The sequence below is a fragment of the Musa acuminata genome, chromosome BXJ1-11, assembly GCF_036884655.1.
Source record: "Musa acuminata AAA Group cultivar baxijiao chromosome BXJ1-11, Cavendish_Baxijiao_AAA, whole genome shotgun sequence".
In the NCBI taxonomy this organism is placed as follows: domain Eukaryota; kingdom Viridiplantae; phylum Streptophyta; class Magnoliopsida; order Zingiberales; family Musaceae; genus Musa; species Musa acuminata.
The window spans coordinates 5486901-5505661 of record NC_088337.1 but is presented as its reverse complement, the minus strand read 5'-3'; the positions used below and the strand labels follow the sequence as shown (position 1 = coordinate 5505661).

General features: G+C 38.7%; 2 protein-coding genes, 1 long non-coding RNA gene and 1 other non-coding gene across 4 annotated transcripts; 2 read left to right on the top strand and 2 right to left on the bottom strand.

Annotated features, from left to right (window-relative positions):
- Positions 1–811: 811 nt before the first annotated feature.
- LOC103970568 (uncharacterized) lies at positions 812–5175 on the bottom strand. Its single transcript, XR_010481088.1, has 2 exons — positions 4757–5175; positions 812–1237 (listed from the first exon to the last, which is right to left on the bottom strand). It is a non-coding gene; the product is annotated as an uncharacterized LOC103970568 (transcript).
- Positions 5176–6002: 827 nt separating this feature from the next.
- Positions 6003–7123, top strand: LOC135596572 (auxin-induced protein 22D-like). The gene is made up of 3 exons (XM_065088622.1): positions 6003–6282; positions 6363–6686; positions 6790–7123. The coding sequence occupies exons 1-3, from the start codon at positions 6122–6124 to the stop codon at positions 6863–6865; spliced, it is 561 nt and encodes a 186-aa protein (XP_064944694.1). The 5' UTR covers positions 6003–6121; the 3' UTR covers positions 6866–7123.
- A 2068-nt stretch (positions 7124–9191) lies between these two features.
- On the top strand, positions 9192–10578 carry LOC103970566 (B-box zinc finger protein 20). Its single transcript, XM_009384381.3, has 3 exons — positions 9192–9611; positions 9693–9977; positions 10062–10578. Exons 1-3 carry the CDS (start codon positions 9426–9428, stop codon positions 10311–10313), a joined length of 723 nt encoding a protein of 240 aa, XP_009382656.2. The 5' UTR covers positions 9192–9425; the 3' UTR covers positions 10314–10578.
- Positions 10579–11832: 1254 nt separating this feature from the next.
- LOC135597014 (uncharacterized) lies at positions 11833–18728 on the bottom strand. Its single transcript, XR_010481087.1, has 4 exons — positions 18451–18728; positions 14417–14479; positions 14192–14336; positions 11833–12442 (listed from the first exon to the last, which is right to left on the bottom strand). It is a non-coding gene; the product is annotated as an uncharacterized LOC135597014 (long non-coding RNA).
- Between the last annotated feature and the right edge of the window lie 33 nt (positions 18729–18761).

The window sequence follows — 18761 nt, the reverse complement described above, 5'->3', positions numbered from 1 at the left end:
CATTATTATGATAACATGCCTTCTAAATCTACTTGAAAACACAATAAACAAGTCAAATAAAATTAAAACACACTAAAAACCAATTGATTCAAATAGATATTTATAATAGTTTTTGAAAAAAATCACCCAAATAAAAATAAAAAATTGACTTGTTACAATTTTTTGATTACCACAATAAAGATACTATAAGTCTTATAAGAAAATACTATAAATGATCTAAATAAATTCTTAACCTTAACCAAACTAACTATAAGCCTACAAAATATAATATTGTAATAATGTATGGGCAATACCAAACATAATATAATGTCATAATATTTTTTAATAATATTTATAATATTTTTAACATATTAATAAAACACTATAAATGCCATTGAAAAATAATACACGAGTCGAGCACTATAACAGTTTAAAAATTTTAAAGTGCATTTTGAGTATTTTTAAATTAAAAATATTACTAGGAAAAAAAATAAAAAAGGGAGTAATTCCCAAAATATGAATATTGTTTTAGAAAAATAATTTTTTATTATAGTTTGGTAAATACGTGGTGAGGAATTGATTTCAAACGTTGGACATGGCCATGATGGATAGTAAGAAGGGAAGAAATTAATTTTAGGTACTTCAATAATGAAAATTCCATATCATGTGTGTGACTCATAAATCAACATATAAAACTCATGGGTTAGTGTAAAATATAACAGGGATATTTTATCTATAATTTCATTAAATGAGATCATGGTAATGAAATTTTCATGTCTAAGAATACTTTCCAACAATCACATCCAGAAATGATGCATTCGAAACGTACATGTGTGAGAAATAATTGGATACACCATTGAAATTGGGGAATTAAAGTTTCAGATGGCAAAGACTCCAAAATGTTGCATTAATACCCAAAAGTTACATGTTAAGATCTCTACATTATAACATGCACAACTAAATAGAATGGCTATCCTGTTCAATGGGATTAATGGCTATGATATAGGAAGATAGAGAAACCTTAATCAGAAAGAATTAATGAAGAGATGGAAAACCTTTCTGACCTGGCACAATAGCTAAGAGCTGACTATGATATTGATCATATAAAATAAAGGCCACTCAACTGGTTGTAGGAAATGCACTCCTCAGTCCTTTCAGTCCCATAGCAGAATTCAATGAGGAAAAACACATCTAGGAAGATGCTTCATGTAATCTTAAGGATCTACATTACTTTAGCTCAGAGGAAAAAGTTTTCACACTGCAAAACCATAAACAAAATGTCAGGAAAAGAACCTGCTATCTGAAATTTTCTCCAGTGAGATTTTCAAGGAGACAACCAATCAGAAATCAAACAATATAAAAAATGAATGTTTTAAAATCAATATCAGATGTTGTATATGGATCATTCTGAAGTTTTACTACCAAAATCCAACAAAACAAAGGTAAATTAGATAAAGACATGAGAGATTACATCAGAAAAGTGAAGTGCACCGGCCAACCTGAGAGAAAGAGAGCTTCAATATTTTGTTTTTCCATCAAATTACTGGACTCAAGTTTATATATATATAATCAACCCTAAACAAAAATGGAAATAAGAAAAAATAATGGAACAGAAGTGGTGGGAAGGCAACTTGTCTGTACAGATGCCAAAACTCAACGCTGGCGAGGAACAGGTGTGCATCGAACCCGTTTTCTACTTATGTTGGTTTTTATTTTCCAAACTGAACTCCTATGGCTCACAACTTCTGATTTAACAATGTGGCATCCCGCATAAGTCATGTGCCACCTACAACTTCTTATCACACAGTTTGCTTGAAATAATCTAATCTCAAATGTAAGTCAACTAAACTCGTTCTAATTTCTAAAAAACCAAAGAAAGAGCTGAAAAACACTACTCCTAAAGTGAAGACTTCGAGGATCAAATCTGACGCCAAGTTATTTCCTGCTACAGATCTGAATATCCAAAGCAATCCATCAGTCACTTCCAATGCACATTGCTAATTCTCGAACTATGATAAAAAGCTTACTTTCCCAGGATAAGGACCAAGAGTACATCTAGAACTGTCAGGTGGAGAAATGCCAGAGACCTTCCTGACTTTGATAGTTGTTCTTAATATCAAGTCATCCAGATATCTCTCTGACACATACTGAATGTGGACATTGCACCTTCCATCCTGCTTAGGGGTGAATGTGTTTGTCTTGACTATGTGGATAGCATTTCTATCAAATAACAGGGCATATAACCATAGTGCATAAAACTGTTTTTTAAATCTTGTCCATCTGAAGAAGCAAAGAGCAGTAATTTTTTACAATATTCTTTTCCCTGAATTCACCCCAAGCGAATAGGCTTGGGACAGAGTTGCCTAGGCAATTCAGGCCTTGGCAACGAGTTCAGGAGATACCAAATTCAGCTGGAGAAGGGAAGAGAGAGAAAGAGAGTGAGATGAGAATGTTGACAAGGAGAAGAGAGGAGAGGAGAGGAGAGAAGAGAAACAAGATGTAGAGAAGGGAAAAGAGACAGAAAGTAGAGAGAAGAGACTTGAGAGGATAAAGACAACAATTTTTACTCCAAGATCATTCTGTTATGAATTACATTAAAAAAGCCTCTATTTATAGGCTCAAGTAACATTCTAATATAACTTAGACCTAACTCCATCAAGTAATTACTTCTAATACCAACACAACCTATACTTCCAACTAATCAAACACAAGTTCCAAAATTACAATCAACAGTTCGAACCATGGATTCAAATCTCAACCATACTGGTCAGTACGTTCAGTTTTTTATAAGTCCAACGATTGAATGATTTGTGGATTGGGCAATTTCGCCCAGTTTGATCCATATCAGACATATCGCTGGTAAATTCATGACGGCAGGTTTACCAGTGGTACACTTAGTGGTACACATGCCCATGACCTATACTCATCCTACCTCTCCATTTATTTTTTAATTTCTTAATTTTCTTCTCTTTTTCTTCATTTTCTTCTGTCTCACAAGTCACAAGCCATGTCATCACCTCCCAAGTGCCATCACTCCTCATTCTCTACATGTTCCATCTCCTTTTGCATGGGAATGTCCTAAAGCTTGCTCACTCTACATTGTAACCACTCAGGACCTAACTAGTACTGATTAGCCTACATACTATACAGTAACAATACAAGTACCTATTTGGCCACTGGACCAAGACTTTAATCAATGATTATGATTTAAAATACTAGTCCACCAGTACGTACCAATTGATATTTATAGGTTAAGAATGTCAATTGTTTAAATACCAAGTGATAAATTATGCAATGGACATTTACAAGGATATTAGGGTATGGAAATTATTCAACTCTAACACCTGATAAAATAATTAAACCCGAGCAGAGAACATGTTAAGAATCAAATCAAAAGGTCAGTACTCTCTTCAAGAGAATCAATATTGGATGCAGAAGAGGTCATTCAGATAAGTATAACTCCACACCCTAACATAAAGTGAATAGATTAGGCAATCCTCTACATCTTCAAGGAGAACCAGTGGATACAAAGCAACTAGGGAGACACAAGAGTGAAAAGCATGTTGATGCTTTCTCGGGCTTGACACATGTAGAAGGAAATTATAACATTTCCTCAAAGTCAGTTTCTAGAAGAGGTACTCAAGCGATGATCACATACGATTCATAACATCATGTAAGAAAAATGTAATAAAGTTCAATCAATAAACTGGAACAAGGTTCCTCAGAATCTATTATGATTGCAAGAACTCGATGCTATGAATTTAGGCAGTCTTGAACAGATTGGATGTAACAATTATCTTCCCGTTCATGGCTGATAGCATTTCAAGTCTATCAGAAATAGGATAAAAGAGAGGGGGGGAGGGGGGGAGTTTGGAAGGGGAGAGAGAGAGAGAGAGAATGAGAGAAATGTAGCAGGGACAACCTACCAATAATTTCTACAAGTCAATTATTTTAAGCATGTTTATTGAACCAAGGATGTAACTTCACAAGGTCAAGACATGTGTTCAATGTGCATAAGCGAACCCTTCAAAACATGTTATAACCAATATACTGGTAGTGGAATCTAATAAAGTATGCCAAAAGCATATTGCATACGATGTGAAAAAAATCAACTCTGTAGAAACAACCGACTGAGGTTCTGATAACATATTGAAAGAAAATAAATGCCTAAACCAAAATTGTTATCATCCAAGGAAAAGATATGTAGTTGTATCTAAATTCTTCAGACATAATGCGATGCCTAAGCTTTACGAGACAATAAAGCATTCAAAGAAGCATAGTTCTTTATGTTCGCTACCCATGGATCTTTAAACTGATTTACTAAAAACATTTTATGGACTATCTTTATTCTTCAGTATCTTTCTCTAGTATAGTTACACCAATTTGAAATAGGTTCTTTTAGTAAAGTACATATGCTATTGATAACCTAGTTCTCTCAAGTCTACTTTACACTTCTCTTTTACCATCTCAATAAATTATTTATTTCTCCACCTCCACCTTGACTTCCCTTCAGATGAACTAAATCCACTCTATATCATACTAAAAATAGCTAGAAACAATTAGTACTTCCCATAAGAACATGCCAAAAATGCAAATCCTACACTACTTGTTTCCCCAATTTCTATTCAATCCAATGGCCATGCCACATAATGGAGGAGTTTCTTAAGTATACGTTTATATCCGAACAATAGAGCGTCATAGTTTGGTACGTTGCAACCAAAAGCATCAAAGTTGGTGACAAACACATTCCTTGTAGTGACAGAGAACAAAACCCTACCAAAGAGGCGAGATGGGATCTCAGATAAGCTTGAAAGGGAGGGGCCAGGGAGTGGACCTAGGGACCTCGACCCGGTCCTTGATCCGCTGGATCATCTTCTTCCGCTTCCCCCGCGAGTTGCCGAACGAGCCCTTGAATCGCTTCCCTCGCTTCGTCTTCTTGTCGCCGCGACCGCACGGCACCACGAACCCAGCAACCGGCAACGCCTCCGACGGTGCAGCGGGCATCATAGAGGAAAATGAGCGGACCATCGGCTGATGCGCCAGCCGCTGCATCGCCGCCCTCGCCAGCCACCGCATCGCCATTGGAGCCTCGGAGAGTGAGCGCCGCACGGGGTTACAAGCGCCATTCGAAACCCTTTTCCCTTTGCGCTGGGGAGCGTACACCGAGCTCGAGAGTTCGGTTGGGTCGGACGCGATTCCGTGCAGTGACGACATCAAGTCGAACCGCGTGCCATCGACAGACACTAAACGGATCCATTTAGATAACGGGCTGAGATGCGGAATGGGATCCGATATTTATCTGATCGGATCTGGATCCATAATCGACCTCTAATGGTTTGGATCTCAACTCGGTTTATACTTACATGATGAAATATATTTCTAAATATATTTTACATAGCAAAAATATGCTTGTGATGATCCAAGAAAGAAAAGAAAAATCTAAATTTGTGGAATGGTGCCAATCCCTATATAAATAAGCATGTCATGATTGCAATTGATTGTGGAAGAACACATTAATAATAATAATTCATCATTAAATATTTGCATGAAAATAAAATGTCAATCACATTAAATCGATAGACTATAAGCATATGAGAGTAATGCCCGTCATGTGTGTGTCGACAGACGTGCGGACAAAGCATCAGTTCTCGGGCTGGGAGGCAATAGAGGAAGAAGAAAGCCAGCATCGTTTGGTGGAACCGAGCTGGCTCGGATCCCACTGGAAGCACAAAGAAGAATCGATGGCAACGAACATGTCATGTGGTCTTCGTCGGCTTTGGGAATCTCCCTCCCACCCCGCCTCCGGAGACCCGCGTTGACGCGGAACATCACGCGCCCCACCGCCCTTTTGCCAACCCACATGGCCGGCAACCCCGCCCCGCCGCACCCGGTCATCGCTGGTGCCCCTCCCGACCGTCGCCAGATACCCCCGGCCCCATCTTCGCCTCCTTGTCACCGCCTCCCCCGGCACTCCGCCCAACTCTGCTCCCCTTCCCCCCAACCCACTCAGTAGTTGTCCATCAATGCCTTGAGCAAGACACAACCTCGACTCCTCTCTCTCTCTCTCTCACCATCAAGCTATATAACGCAACCCCCTCAAAGGCTTCTCCTTCCCCTGAGCGACACCAATCAGCGACGCGACATGGAAGATCATGACAACCTCAAGGCGACAGAGCTGACACTTGGTCTCCCCGGGACGGATGCGATAGAGAAGCCGACGCCGGCCGCCCCAAACGTCAACAAGCGGAGTAAGGAGGAGGAGTGCTGTGGTTTCACAGGGAGCAGCGGGCGGCCGGCGGCTAAGTAAGTTGTCTACGTACAAGCAGCTTGCTGGGTGTAAATATTCTGAATGGTTTGTGTGGATGGACATGGCGCGCATGCAGGGCACAGGTAGTGGGATGGCCACCTGTGAGATCTTACAGGATGAACAGCTTTAGGGAAAGGAAGATGGAGAAGAAGGAAGAAGACACAACAGGAATCTACGTGAAGGTCAGCATGGACGGAGCTCCTTACCTGAGGAAGGTGGATCTCGGAGTCTACAACAGCTACGAAGACCTCACCGATGCCTTAGAAGCCATGTTCAAAGGCTTCTCCTTGGGGAAGCGGATCACACAAAGACAAGCTCATGATCTACACGAATCCGAGCACGCCATCACATACGAAGACAAAGATGGAGACTGGATGTTGGTCGGAGACGTTCCATGGGAGTAAGTATCATTAATCGGATCTTAAACGAGCTTACGGATGAATCTGATTTCCTCTTCTCTGTTGCATCTACATCTATATATATCCACCTGCTTGGATGTGCAGGATGTTCGTCTCGTCATGCAAGAGGCTGAGGATAATGAAAGGCTGCGAAGCACGAGGCTTAACGTCGAGCCCGTAGCGAGGGAGTTGGAGACACACACAATTCGATTTGATTTGGACATCCTTCCATCAAGAAGAGGAAAAAGAAAGAAAGAGAAAAGCTAATAGAAGAAGAAGAAGAAGAAGAAGAAGAAGAAGAAGTAGTTGTATTGAATTATTTGGACTTGGTTTTATTTCTACAAAGCATGATTTCCAGTTGTTTCTCCAGCTTTTATGATCTTTGTAAGACTCATACATATCATAGTGAGAAGATTAATGGGTATTCTTCTACCAAGAAGACAGAGAGATGTGATCCGAAAAATATTAATTTATGTAACAAATGTTGGGGTAAAAACCCAAAGATAAAAATTGAAGTTGATCTAATTAAAAAAAAATAGGCATTAAAATTCATATGGGAAGCTTATGGTTGAATTCATTCTCTAAGGATAAAATTCATATTGGGTGTGGCAGGCAGCCCATTCTTCCCCTCATTATTGCCCATTAAATACCAAGTGCTACTTGCAACACCTCAGTATAAATAATTAGGGAGGAACCCATGAAATTAAAATTAGAATAATTTCTTTCTAAAAATTTAAATACAAAGGTTTGGTTGATTTTTTTTTGTTTGTTTATCTTTCATATAAATATTATTCAAAAACCAATTCAATATATGATTACGACCTATTGATTAATATAGATTTTAGTTGTCCAATACATTAGAGGTTCAGAGCTTCGAGGTTGAGAATGAGATGTGTATCATCTACGAGCACAGAAGCAAAGAACGAGACATATTGCACTAAGATATTAATGCTAGATCATATATGAATGATTGGTGTCGATGTAACCTTAACCTTAAATCTGTGGAGACTATTATTCGGGAAACATCTAATCCACTAACAATTTTGTGTTCATCCAATAATGACATGATGCAATACTCCAATCCCATCAATCTATGTCAGTACTCTTTTTGCCTATGAATCAGAGTATAGTTTTCTTGAATCTTGTCTCGATATCAAAATAACGTTGACTTGTCATTCCCATATAATACATCACTATATTCTCTCGTTTTCCAATAACGTTTTCTTACTGTAAAATAAAATAAAGTTATTGTTAATTATTTATTAGGTCATAAGTGTCACCATAGAGCTTGATAAGTTTTCTAGCCTATCAATGTTTTTCAATAATTTCTTTTGGCCTATAAATTTTATTTCGTTTAGACGATTGTTAAAATGTTTAAGTTGAAGTTGAGATAGTAATATATTCATCAAATCTTTATAAGTCAATCTTAATCTTACTCACTTCTAACGATAGATTAAGGATAGTCCAAATCAAACCTTATACATATAAGAGATAACCCAACGAAGGCTCAACACTATGATGAATCCTCTAACTCCATCCACGAGTAGCCCTTTCCTACTCGTATCTCTTTACTATGATCAAATATTAAGTTAACTCTAATACTAAATATCACGATTCGGGTTTGATGGGCTAACTGACCTATCAATTTCGTTTGACCCAAACCATTAACCAAAATGTTAAAGCTAAAATTGATAATAATACATTTATCATATCCTTATAAGTCAATCTTAATCTTACCCACGTGAAATTAATCAGGATATTTCAATAAATCCCTCGTCAAGTCAAATATCAAGATAAGTTTTTACTATATCTTCCTCTGGCTTCTTATCATGCTCAGTCAAGTCAAATATCAAGATAAGTTTTTACTATATCTTCCTCTGGCTTCTTATCATGCTCAATATCATATCAGTTATTGATATTATTTATTATGTCTCGACATGATGACGGAATAACTATCGATTAATTTTATAAAACTTAATTTAGTGACTCAAAATGTTTAGACTTAATACACTTATCAGAACTTAATATTATCATGACATCATCACATAAGAACTAATATAATACAATTGAGTTTAAATCATGACCAGAATACTTAAATGATTGATTTGTTAATTTTATTAAGTCTAAACCTAAGATAATAATAGTATAATTTCTAATGTATGAAACTAAATAAAAGTATTATAATGATCATGTTTATGTCTTACACACTTTGACCGTTTTCCAGTGACATGGATCACATCAAATGAGAAAGTTAAAGCAGAAACTCCGGTGGTAAGATTAGAGACATTGCTGCGAGAAAAGCAACGGGAAAACTCAGGTGATTCCTTTGTATGGTTGTTCAACCCCTCTCTCTCTCTCCCTCTATCTCTCTCTCTCGCTCGCTTTAAGCTCCACTTCCTGCTTGTCTGGTATTATTATAATCACTCATCTGTTCTCATATCGACCACTATGCTTACATTATTATTCCTCCAACGCCTCTCTCTCTCTCTCATTTCGCTTTCAGCTCTCCTCGTGCTGCTTCACGCATATTTATAATAATATTGTATAATAATATCGACATTGTGCTTAAATTATACTTCCTCCTATGTTCTCTCTCTGGTTCTTCCTTCCCTGTTGAATCCAGCCCGTTTTCTCGACCTCCACACCACCACTTGAAAAAGATCTCCATCTGAGGAGGAGGAGGAGGAGGAAGAAAAAAACAACAGTACTTAGAAAGAGACAGTACGCACAGCGTGAGAGAGATGAAGATGCTGTGTGATTTTTGCGGCAAAGGGGAGGCTTTGGTGTTCTGCTGTGCGGACGAGGCCGCCCTCTGCGACGCCTGCGACCGTCGTGTCCACTGCGCGAACAAGCTCGCCGGCAAGCACCGCCGCTTCTCCCTCGATCCCCCTTCCGCCCACTCCCACCCGCTCTGCGACATCTGTCGGGTACGGCCAACGGAACCGATTCAAAATAACTCCGATTTATAGCCAAAGTTTAAACCTTTGTGTGTGTTGTCTGATTCGTAGGAGAAGAGATCGCTTTTGTTCTGCCGGGAAGACCGAGCGATCCTTTGTGACCACTGCGATGCTTCCATACACAGCGCCAATCACCTCACCATGAAGCATAGCAGGTTCCTTCTCACCGGCATCCGCCTCTCCGCCTCTCCTATCTCCTTCCCGGAGGCAGAGATTACGGGTAGCAGCGCCAGTAGTGTCTCAGAGTACCTCATCAATATGTGCCCAGGCTGGCACGTCGAGGACCTGCTGGTGGAAGACGGAACAACCGCTGCCGCCATGGATGGTTTCTCCAATGTTCGCCGCTCTATAACCAAAAGCTCTCATCTTTACGGGATCAGACCGTCGCAAGATCTTAACCTTTTATGATATGTTGTGCAGGTGGATGAGTTGCTGCCGTTGCTGGAGGAGGGTCTGGACGGCGGCGGGCTGGAATCCATCCGCGCGCCCCATGTACCCCAGTTCCCTTCCACACTTCCTCCGGCCGGCGGCACCCGTCACCCGCACTCCCCCGGAGGCAAGGAAGTAGCAATCAACCTCGAGCGGTGGAGCAACGACGCCTTCATGGTGCCACAGATCTCCCCTGCTCCAACTACCGGCAAGAGATCAAGACACTCTGTTCAGCACTACTAACTTGGCCTTGCTTGGATTGGTACTCTGTTCGCAGGTCCCCTCTTTTACGAAGCAAGAGTTTGTGTTTGTGCTGCTTCAAACTCCTGATACTTCTTTCTTACTAGTTGCTTAGTTTCTCTCTGAGCTAGCACTGGCACAGCAAGAAAGAACGCCATGTGGTTCTTCTGTTGGTTTTTTGGTTGGCATAGTGCCTCCAGGTTCTGGATATGGCGCTTCTTATTTAGTTGTTGTTTGGGCAAATTCTAAACAAAAATCCTTATTTTCACTCTTTTCCTTGTTTTTTTTTTTCATTTATTCCTAAGGAATTTTTATTTCTTAACAGATGAAATTACTTTTACCCTCCACCACCTCCATCCCTCGCATCATTACCCCCACAACCTCCATCCCAGCTCCCTTCACACGCCCTCCCCTTCGTATTCAACACCATCGACTCCCCATGGAGCTGGGAGATGACAAGGGTCGTGATGGTCGTGTGCACGATAGAGAAAAGGTCGAATGAAAAGGGGAGGAAGGTGAGGGCGACAAGGCATAAGTGGCATGCAACATGATAATTGCATCAACAAAGGGGAGGAGAGACAAGGATGATAGGACCTCATGATGGGACAACAAAAATATATGACGATGAAGGATGATGGCGACTAAGACAACAAAGAGGAAGAGATCAAAAAATGAGAAGAGGCAAGAGCGACGAGACAAAGAGAGCTAGCAACGTCAACAACCATGATGAGATGATGGGGCAGATACTACAACTAATTTTATTTTTTAGGAAATAAAAGATGTGCTAAAAAATAAATGAAAAACAAATGCAAATACAAAAAGTAAAGATAAAAGGTTTTTAATTTGCCTTATTTTATGGTGGTGTGCAAATAAAAATTGCAAGTCATATGCACTACCAAAGGCTGAGACGAAACTTCATCCAATATATTTAGTCATCATGAGTTTCAGAATCAAAACCCGTCTTAACCAATTACACATTATATAAAAAAAGAAGACAAAAAAACCATTACTTGCACAAAAGAATATACCATGTCAGATTGAGTAGGCATTTAATTTCCAATCTGCTTAAACTTGCATTTTCCAACTGATCAAAATATCTAACAACTACATCTAAAACGAACATTTTAAAGCAAAGAAATAACCGGGGGTAGCAGAGAAATAGGCTAAAATAATGATCATTCAAGTCATTGGTGCTTTGTTAGTTTGGCATATTAAGTATATATCCTCTCTGATAATAAAGCAACAAAATAAAATCAATTCTCAGTTCCGGAAGAATTAGCATCACAATAGACCCCACGAGTAACAGAAAAAAAAAAAATGATGCATTCAATATCTAAGCCTTACATGGACTAGTAATCATCCATGTGCACAAAAAAGCATGAGAAAACTGTCCTGACCTCTAACTAGGAGAGCCGCAAGAAACGCATACGCAGAGAACTTTAGCTCGCATGTCCAATGCCCTAGTCTTTACATGTAAAATTTTAACAAAAACCAAACTCCGAGAAGCAAAAAAAAATGCATAGATAGAAAATTAAAAGAAGTTTTTTTTTTTACTTACTAGCAGAATGCAGCTACATATTCTGATGAATTTGAACCACTAGGAAGCTCTCTCCATCAGAGTCAGAATGCAGCTACATATTCTGATAAATTGAACAGCTGAAGAATCTCCCTCCGTCAGAGGCACAAACAATAAGGGAAAGTTTACAACACGGGTGAGAATGACATCATGGATTTCAAAGATAATTCATAAGATAAGGCAATATGAGGTCGAAGAACCCTTCACAATCTCCAGCTTACTCCAGATTAACTTCTCGAGCAAAAGAGCTGCAGCTGTTTTCTGACTACACTTTCTAATTCTTCCTATTCGCTTAGCTTGCATCCCGTAATATAAGGGTGATCATACATGATGTACTTGGTCCAATATGTTCTGTACTTGGACATTGCCATCTCCAACCATGGTTTCATGTTCCCATTATAATGGACTACAGCAGCATTTTGTATCTCTGAGTGATCAATGCTAGGGTTATAACCCAAGCCAAGAACATGCCATGATTTGTCCAGCGTGTGTCAGTTTATAAAACGTGAGTAGTCCTGGAGGAAGTGTCCCCAGTTTCCACAGCACTCTCTTCATTCTAGACATAAAAAAGAGAGAAACGAGTTAAGAACTTTAACCAAGTGGTAAAGAAAAGAATGTCATGTCTCTTTATGCGCTCATGTAATCCAGTGGTAAAATATGCGGTTGAAATGTGTATCCCAGCATGCTGGTTTTGTAAGGCTGATTCCAAGCACCAAATGTAATTTGCCAATGACCACAGAGGTAAATCATGCATTCTGCATAGGATATTTAAGGTAACAACAAGATAGTAGTTATCACTACAACAAGGCAATATATGCCTGCTCATGATAGTATACCACATTGTTATCTCCATACAGAGGATATTGAAAAACAGGCACTGGAATTCTATCTTATCTATTAGCTCAAAAGGTCAGGTTTTAACACGGTTACTAGAAGAGGAGGCTAAGTTTTGTATGCGGAATATCTGCATGAGGTAAGCACTAGAATATAATCCATGTCACATCTATGAATCTAGGTTGACAGTGGTTAAAATTAAACATGGCCACACCAAGTTTCTGAATATACCATCTGGCTTCAAAATTGCTAATGAAGCAGTATTTTATAGAGATCATGTGTTGATTGCTAGAGGAGAATGTCTGTTGAACTTGTGAACGCAGAAGGTGTCAATAACGATCCAGAACGAAAACTGAACACTTTAAGGAAAATGCTAGTGGAAATGAGACCACAATGTAAATTTGCATAATTCATTTACCAACAAACCAGGGTATATGGAATATTTATGAGATAATTAAATTAGGAGTAACAGAATAAAGATCCGTCTGGTCTCTGCTATACTTCCACCATACTAGTGAACCTGGGATGAGAAAACAACACTTTGATTCATTGAGCATATATGGTGAAAGTAACACAGGTTATGTCGTTCAAAATTCCAACTGAATGCTGTGTAGAGATAATACAAGGATCGTCACAATGAGAAAGTTTCCAAATTTATTCTAAGCAAGGATAACAGTTAAGTTGAACTAACAGACTTGACAACCAAGACTACAGGGATCGCAGATTAATCAAAAGCTAAAGTTTTCAACAATAAGAAGGGTAAGCAACTCAAACTAAGGTATGCAATTTCGAATAATATCTTCCGGTACGGGCAGTACATACCAGTCCGTCAGCTTACCGGTACACGGACCATCCATTATCCGACGGAACGATATATATATATATATATATATATATATATATATATATATATATATATATATATATATATATATATATATATATATATATATATATATACCGAGCGGTATACCGAACGGTATACCGCTCAGTATACAGTTTCGTACCGTACCGAACGAACGTTGAAACTTCAGTACAATACGAAATTGAATACCTTGACTCAAACATATGCACAATTTAAAACATTCTAAATGCTATATTTGGGAGGAAAATCTGTAGAACAAACCTGGATGCTGACTAAAAATAATGCTATTCTATGGGAAAGGCAAAGAACATAAGTTATGGTAATTCTAACGCAAGTTAAGGGAAAAAAGGTTTGTGTGCAGTTTATATACTTAAAATCCTCTCTGACTTTTATTTAAATAGAAACTACAAATATGCCAAACGTGTCCCTGAATGAACATGGCCTAGAAGTACTCTATTCAACATAAGGCACAAAGTATTGAAAAACAGCATAATTAGTTCAATTGTAGCATAATTTATATATTTAGCATATATGACATTTTTATTTTTCAAACATCATATACAGTTATGAGGAACTCAATGAAGAGAAGTTTTTCCATAAACATACCATTTTCTGCCATTTGTGAAAAATATGAGTTATATCTTTCTTCTTCCACTCATTAAGGTAAAAAGTATTCATCCCATATGCCCAGCCACTGCTTGGTCGAATCCACTGCTTGTCTCAGACTAAGAAAAAGCAAATGAAGTAAAACCTGAAATCCAAGCATCTTGTCACCTTAGAGCAGCAATCATGACTAATGTACATTAACCACACAAGATAATAAAGTAATACCAGTAATCAGTGAGCACATATTCCAAAGGCAGTCAACAGGTACTGTTCTCTCCAATTTGAACTCTGTAGAAGAGTTTGAAGGTGAGATACAAGGCAAAATAGAGTTGCATTTCTTGATAAGAAATGTAGCAAATATGTTAGTGAAATTATCCTATGGCTTGAAAAGTTTGGACTGCTTGTATCATCTGTATCAAAAATAATAAATTTTACATATCACAAATAACAACCACTGTCCATGACAGTAGCATACCTTTGAAAATTTAAAATTCAACCACAAGCATATAAAAAGAGGAACAGAAATACGAAGAATAAAAGAAAACTTAGTGATGCTTGACACATATTACATGGTGCGTATAAGCAGCACAGAAGTTTGTAAATCTACCATCTATAGGACTATTTTTTAACATCCTTTCTAACTACCAATGGCATAAAAATAACCCATTCATTTGGAGTAAAAGTTGACAAACGATCATATAGTATTTAAATTATCAAAACTTATATCCAGACTGGAAATTTATTAAGGATGAACACTTGAATTTATTTGTCTCCTTTGGCCTAGGATATCTTAGTAGCATATGGTCAACTAATAGTTTAATATCCTCTAATTATGTCCTTGTGAGTAATATCCATCCTTCTAAAATTCATCTTCCAAGGAGTTATGAATAAATACTGAGCAGTAAGCAGTCACCTAAAAGGCTACTTATCCAGAAAGAATATACACCCTAAAAAAAGATCAGTGATTTAAAAAGCGCTAGGCGCCAAGGTCCAAAAACGTCCCAGGCGCTCGCCCGAGCGAAGCGAGGCGCTAAAATATAAAAATATATAATATAATATAATTAATAAATATAATTATTTAAATTTTTAAATAAAAATATGCTATTAAATTAAGAAAATCTAAGATACAAAATCACAATGTCACATTAACAAAAAGTTTCAAAATTCAAAAAAATAAAATTTTACATCAAAATAAAAATTAACAACATTAAAATCAAAATAATATATTATTAATCTATTAACAGTATTGAAAATTAATCATTTCAAAATTCAAATAAACTTAATATTAAGAGTATACTGTATACTGAGCCTGACGGAGAAACGAGGAAGCAGCGGCGAGCGGCGGCAACGGCAACGGCAGCGGCAGCGAGAAAGGGAAAGGGAGTGAGAGGCGCGAGCAGCGGGAGGGCTCGCGGGAGTCGCGAGCAGTGGGAAGGCTCGCGGGAGGCGCGAGCAGCGGGAGGGCTCGCGGGAGGCGCGAGCAACGACAGCGATGAGCAGCAGCAGCGGGAGCAGGAGCGACGAGCAGCGAGATCGGGAGCGGCAGCGACGGCGGGTTAGGGTTGGGTAAGGGTTAGGGTTGGGTAAGGGTTATATCGGTTTAGTTGGTTCGATTGAACCAATTAACAACTGAACCAGGACCGAACCAGACCTAAAATCTTGGTTCGGTCACTTGGTTTACCCAGGCGCTCGCCCGAAGCGCCCAGCGCCTGGGCTCGGGCGAGCGCCCAGGCGACGCCTGTTTGAAGCGCGCCGCTTGGGACATTAGCGAGGCGCTCGAGCCTCGCCTCGCCTCGCCCGAGCGCCTAGGCGAGCGCCCGAGCGCCTCTTTCAATCACTGAAAAAGATGACTTAGTTTACAAAAAAAAGAAATATCATTTTGTTACATAATTCACATTTTTTTATCTCCAGTACAATTGAACCATATACATGTCAACTACCTGATAAAAAACAGCAAAAGAACTCAACAATACATGGTCTAGTAAAAGAAAATTGATTATTAAAACCAGGGTTCATTGTACTATGGTATACCGCCTAATATATACCAATCCGATAGGGGACTGGTATGTGGACCACCTTGTATAAGGTGGTATTTACTAAAAGGCTTTGTATCGCCTGATATGGGCCTAAACCATTCAGTAATAGTCGAAATCTGACCATTAAAGACCTGTACCGATCGGTAACGATCGAATTTCGATCGCTACCGACCGACGACTCAAATTTAACCCTTTCCAACAGTCAAATCCATTTGAAAGGATTTTTAAACCCTTTCCTCCTCTCTTTTACCCCCTTTCACTCTCTCAAACTCTTATACTCTCTCAATCTCTTTGTCACTCCCTTCTTTCTCTTATTCTCACATTGCACTATCTTAAAACTTCACAAAGCTGTAATTTGTGGATTAAATCAAACTTGAGAGACTAATTAGGGAAGATTATATCTAAGTTAAGAGGAAGAACTCTTTGATCAAAGGTATATAGATAACTTCTCAATCACATTCAGCATCTCGATCGATCCGGAGGCATGACAGCGATGTGGACAGTATCAAACAAGCCTCGATCGACGATGGCAGCAATGTGGACTCCCCGGCGTCCCCATCATCATCAGCATCAAACAAGCCTTATCCATCATAAATGGGTTGACTATAATACATAATATCATTTGCCTGCAAAATTTGGCTCTGTATCCTACTTAGGTACAATCATGGCATGTGAGAAACTTGCTTAGAACCTAAAAGGGCTACTGGCAGGAAGTGAGTCCACCTTAGTGGTCACAATTTTTTATGTATGCAATCATGAAGCTAACTTTAACATCTTGTTAGAGATGGTAAATAGTCTAGACGAATAAGGGATTGAATTTGATACCATTAAAAGTATTTGTATTAGGAACCAACTGAATATAATCCAATAAATTCAGTTGTGTCGATATCAATACTTGGTGAAGTCCTCCTAATGCAGCCCATCTAAATTTTCAAATTCATTTTTTTGAATAATTTTTAATGAATCATATTTGTGAACTTCACACCATCTTCTATGACGGGAAGATGTTACAGAAACAAACAAGTCATCAGAGTTCAAAAGAAATTACAGCAATAGTTACAATGGTTTGATTGGAAGTTATTCTCATCCTATTGAAATGATGTACATCATTTAGTTGCCCTTTTTAATTCATCACTAGCCACTTAACTGATGCATTAGTGTGCTACATGTCACATAAAACATCATTTTTACAATAATAAAAAGGCTGATACATGTTTCTCCGCATATTAATTTTAAGTCAATTGCAACAAGAAACCAAAGGTCTTTTGCTGTAGCAAAAGAAAAAGTATAAGCCACACTGGTCCAGCAAACAATAGAGACCCTTGATGACTCCTACTTAACTACATAAATATTTAAGTGTCACATAATAGTTGAAAGACTAAACAGAATTTATAGATGGCAGCATGCTTAGGTGTTCAAGCTTGAATGGAGATGTTCTGCACAGTATAATGATTTCAGTCACCCCCTAACTATTAGATGAGGATATAAAGGAAATATACTGAAGATAAAGAATCTTCATAATTTCAGCATGTTTTTGTACTTGAAAGAATAACATAAGTGTCAAGATGTTACCAACTTCTTTTCTTGTATATATGATGGATAGAATTATAAGGGCATATGTGAAGTTTGGATAAAACATAACGTTTATCATACATCATTTCAACATACTAAAGAGGAAACATAAATTTAAGCGGCTTGCATCTCAAGTAGGTCGAACAAAGCCAAATCATGCAGTCTCTCCAAACAGGAAAGCTTATTTGATGATTTCAAATTAACCCTTAGTTCATGAGCAGCTGTCATATAACATATCGGTATAACGTAGCATATAGCTAATTCAAAATATAATTCTTGTGCATAATAGGTCTTAACCCTTCAAATTCTTGGGCTCTGTTTGTTGCATGCTTAACAACAATGCTAAACTACGATTAGGTATACATTATACGGTTCATGCGCTGACGTCCTGAGCATTTGAACTTAGACAAGTAACAGAAATCAGGAGATTTCTTGAGATAAATTAGGCTTCATAAAGATTTTTGAGTCAAAATCATTGTGAGAGAATTCGAAATTTGGAAAATCATATACATCGCACTCATTGGATCTTCAAGAAAATAACATCCAGGTCACAACCAACGAAGCATGGATCTGAGTCGTCTACGGGCTCCCAAACCCAGATCTCAAGAAAACCATCGAATCTCAAACAGGAACAGAGAAGACTCCACTCACCGGGAGAGATGGGGGCGGCGCGGATGCTGCCACGTGCCGCAAAGAAGAGGAAGAGAAGCAGCAGGACGGGAGAACAGAATCCGCCGTCGCTGCTCCTTCTGCCGCCGCCTCCGGCCGCTAGGAGCCGCTTCAATTGGTGCATCGGCAACCGACTCCCCAATCCAAACTACGCAGGAAATGCGAGCTAAGGGCGATGATGCGATCCTAAATCGCTCCTTATATATTCCTGTCCTGAAGCGGCGACGAGGCATTGGAGTCTCGAAACAGAATGATATTTGTTTTCGGTGGTCGAACCGTGCGAACTCGAACTC

What these genes read in the sequence shown, in the direction of transcription:
- LOC135596572 (XM_065088622.1), top strand. Translation starts at nt 6,122, where the DNA reads ATGGAAGATCATGACAACCTCAAGGCGACAGAGCTGACACTTGGTCTC. An exon ending in AGCGGGCGGCCGGCGGCTAA is followed by an intron (nt 6,283 to 6,362) that starts GTAAGTTGTCTA and finishes GCGCGCATGCAG; the next exon opens with GGCACAGGTAGTGGGATGGC. An exon ending in GTCGGAGACGTTCCATGGGA is followed by an intron (nt 6,687 to 6,789) that starts GTAAGTATCATT and finishes TTGGATGTGCAG; the next exon opens with GATGTTCGTCTCGTCATGCA.
- LOC103970566 (XM_009384381.3), top strand. Translation starts at nt 9,426, where the DNA reads ATGAAGATGCTGTGTGATTTTTGCGGCAAAGGGGAGGCTTTGGTGTTC. An exon ending in CGCTCTGCGACATCTGTCGG is followed by an intron (nt 9,612 to 9,692) that starts GTACGGCCAACG and finishes TCTGATTCGTAG; the next exon opens with GAGAAGAGATCGCTTTTGTT. An exon ending in CCATGGATGGTTTCTCCAAT is followed by an intron (nt 9,978 to 10,061) that starts GTTCGCCGCTCT and finishes TATGTTGTGCAG; the next exon opens with GTGGATGAGTTGCTGCCGTT.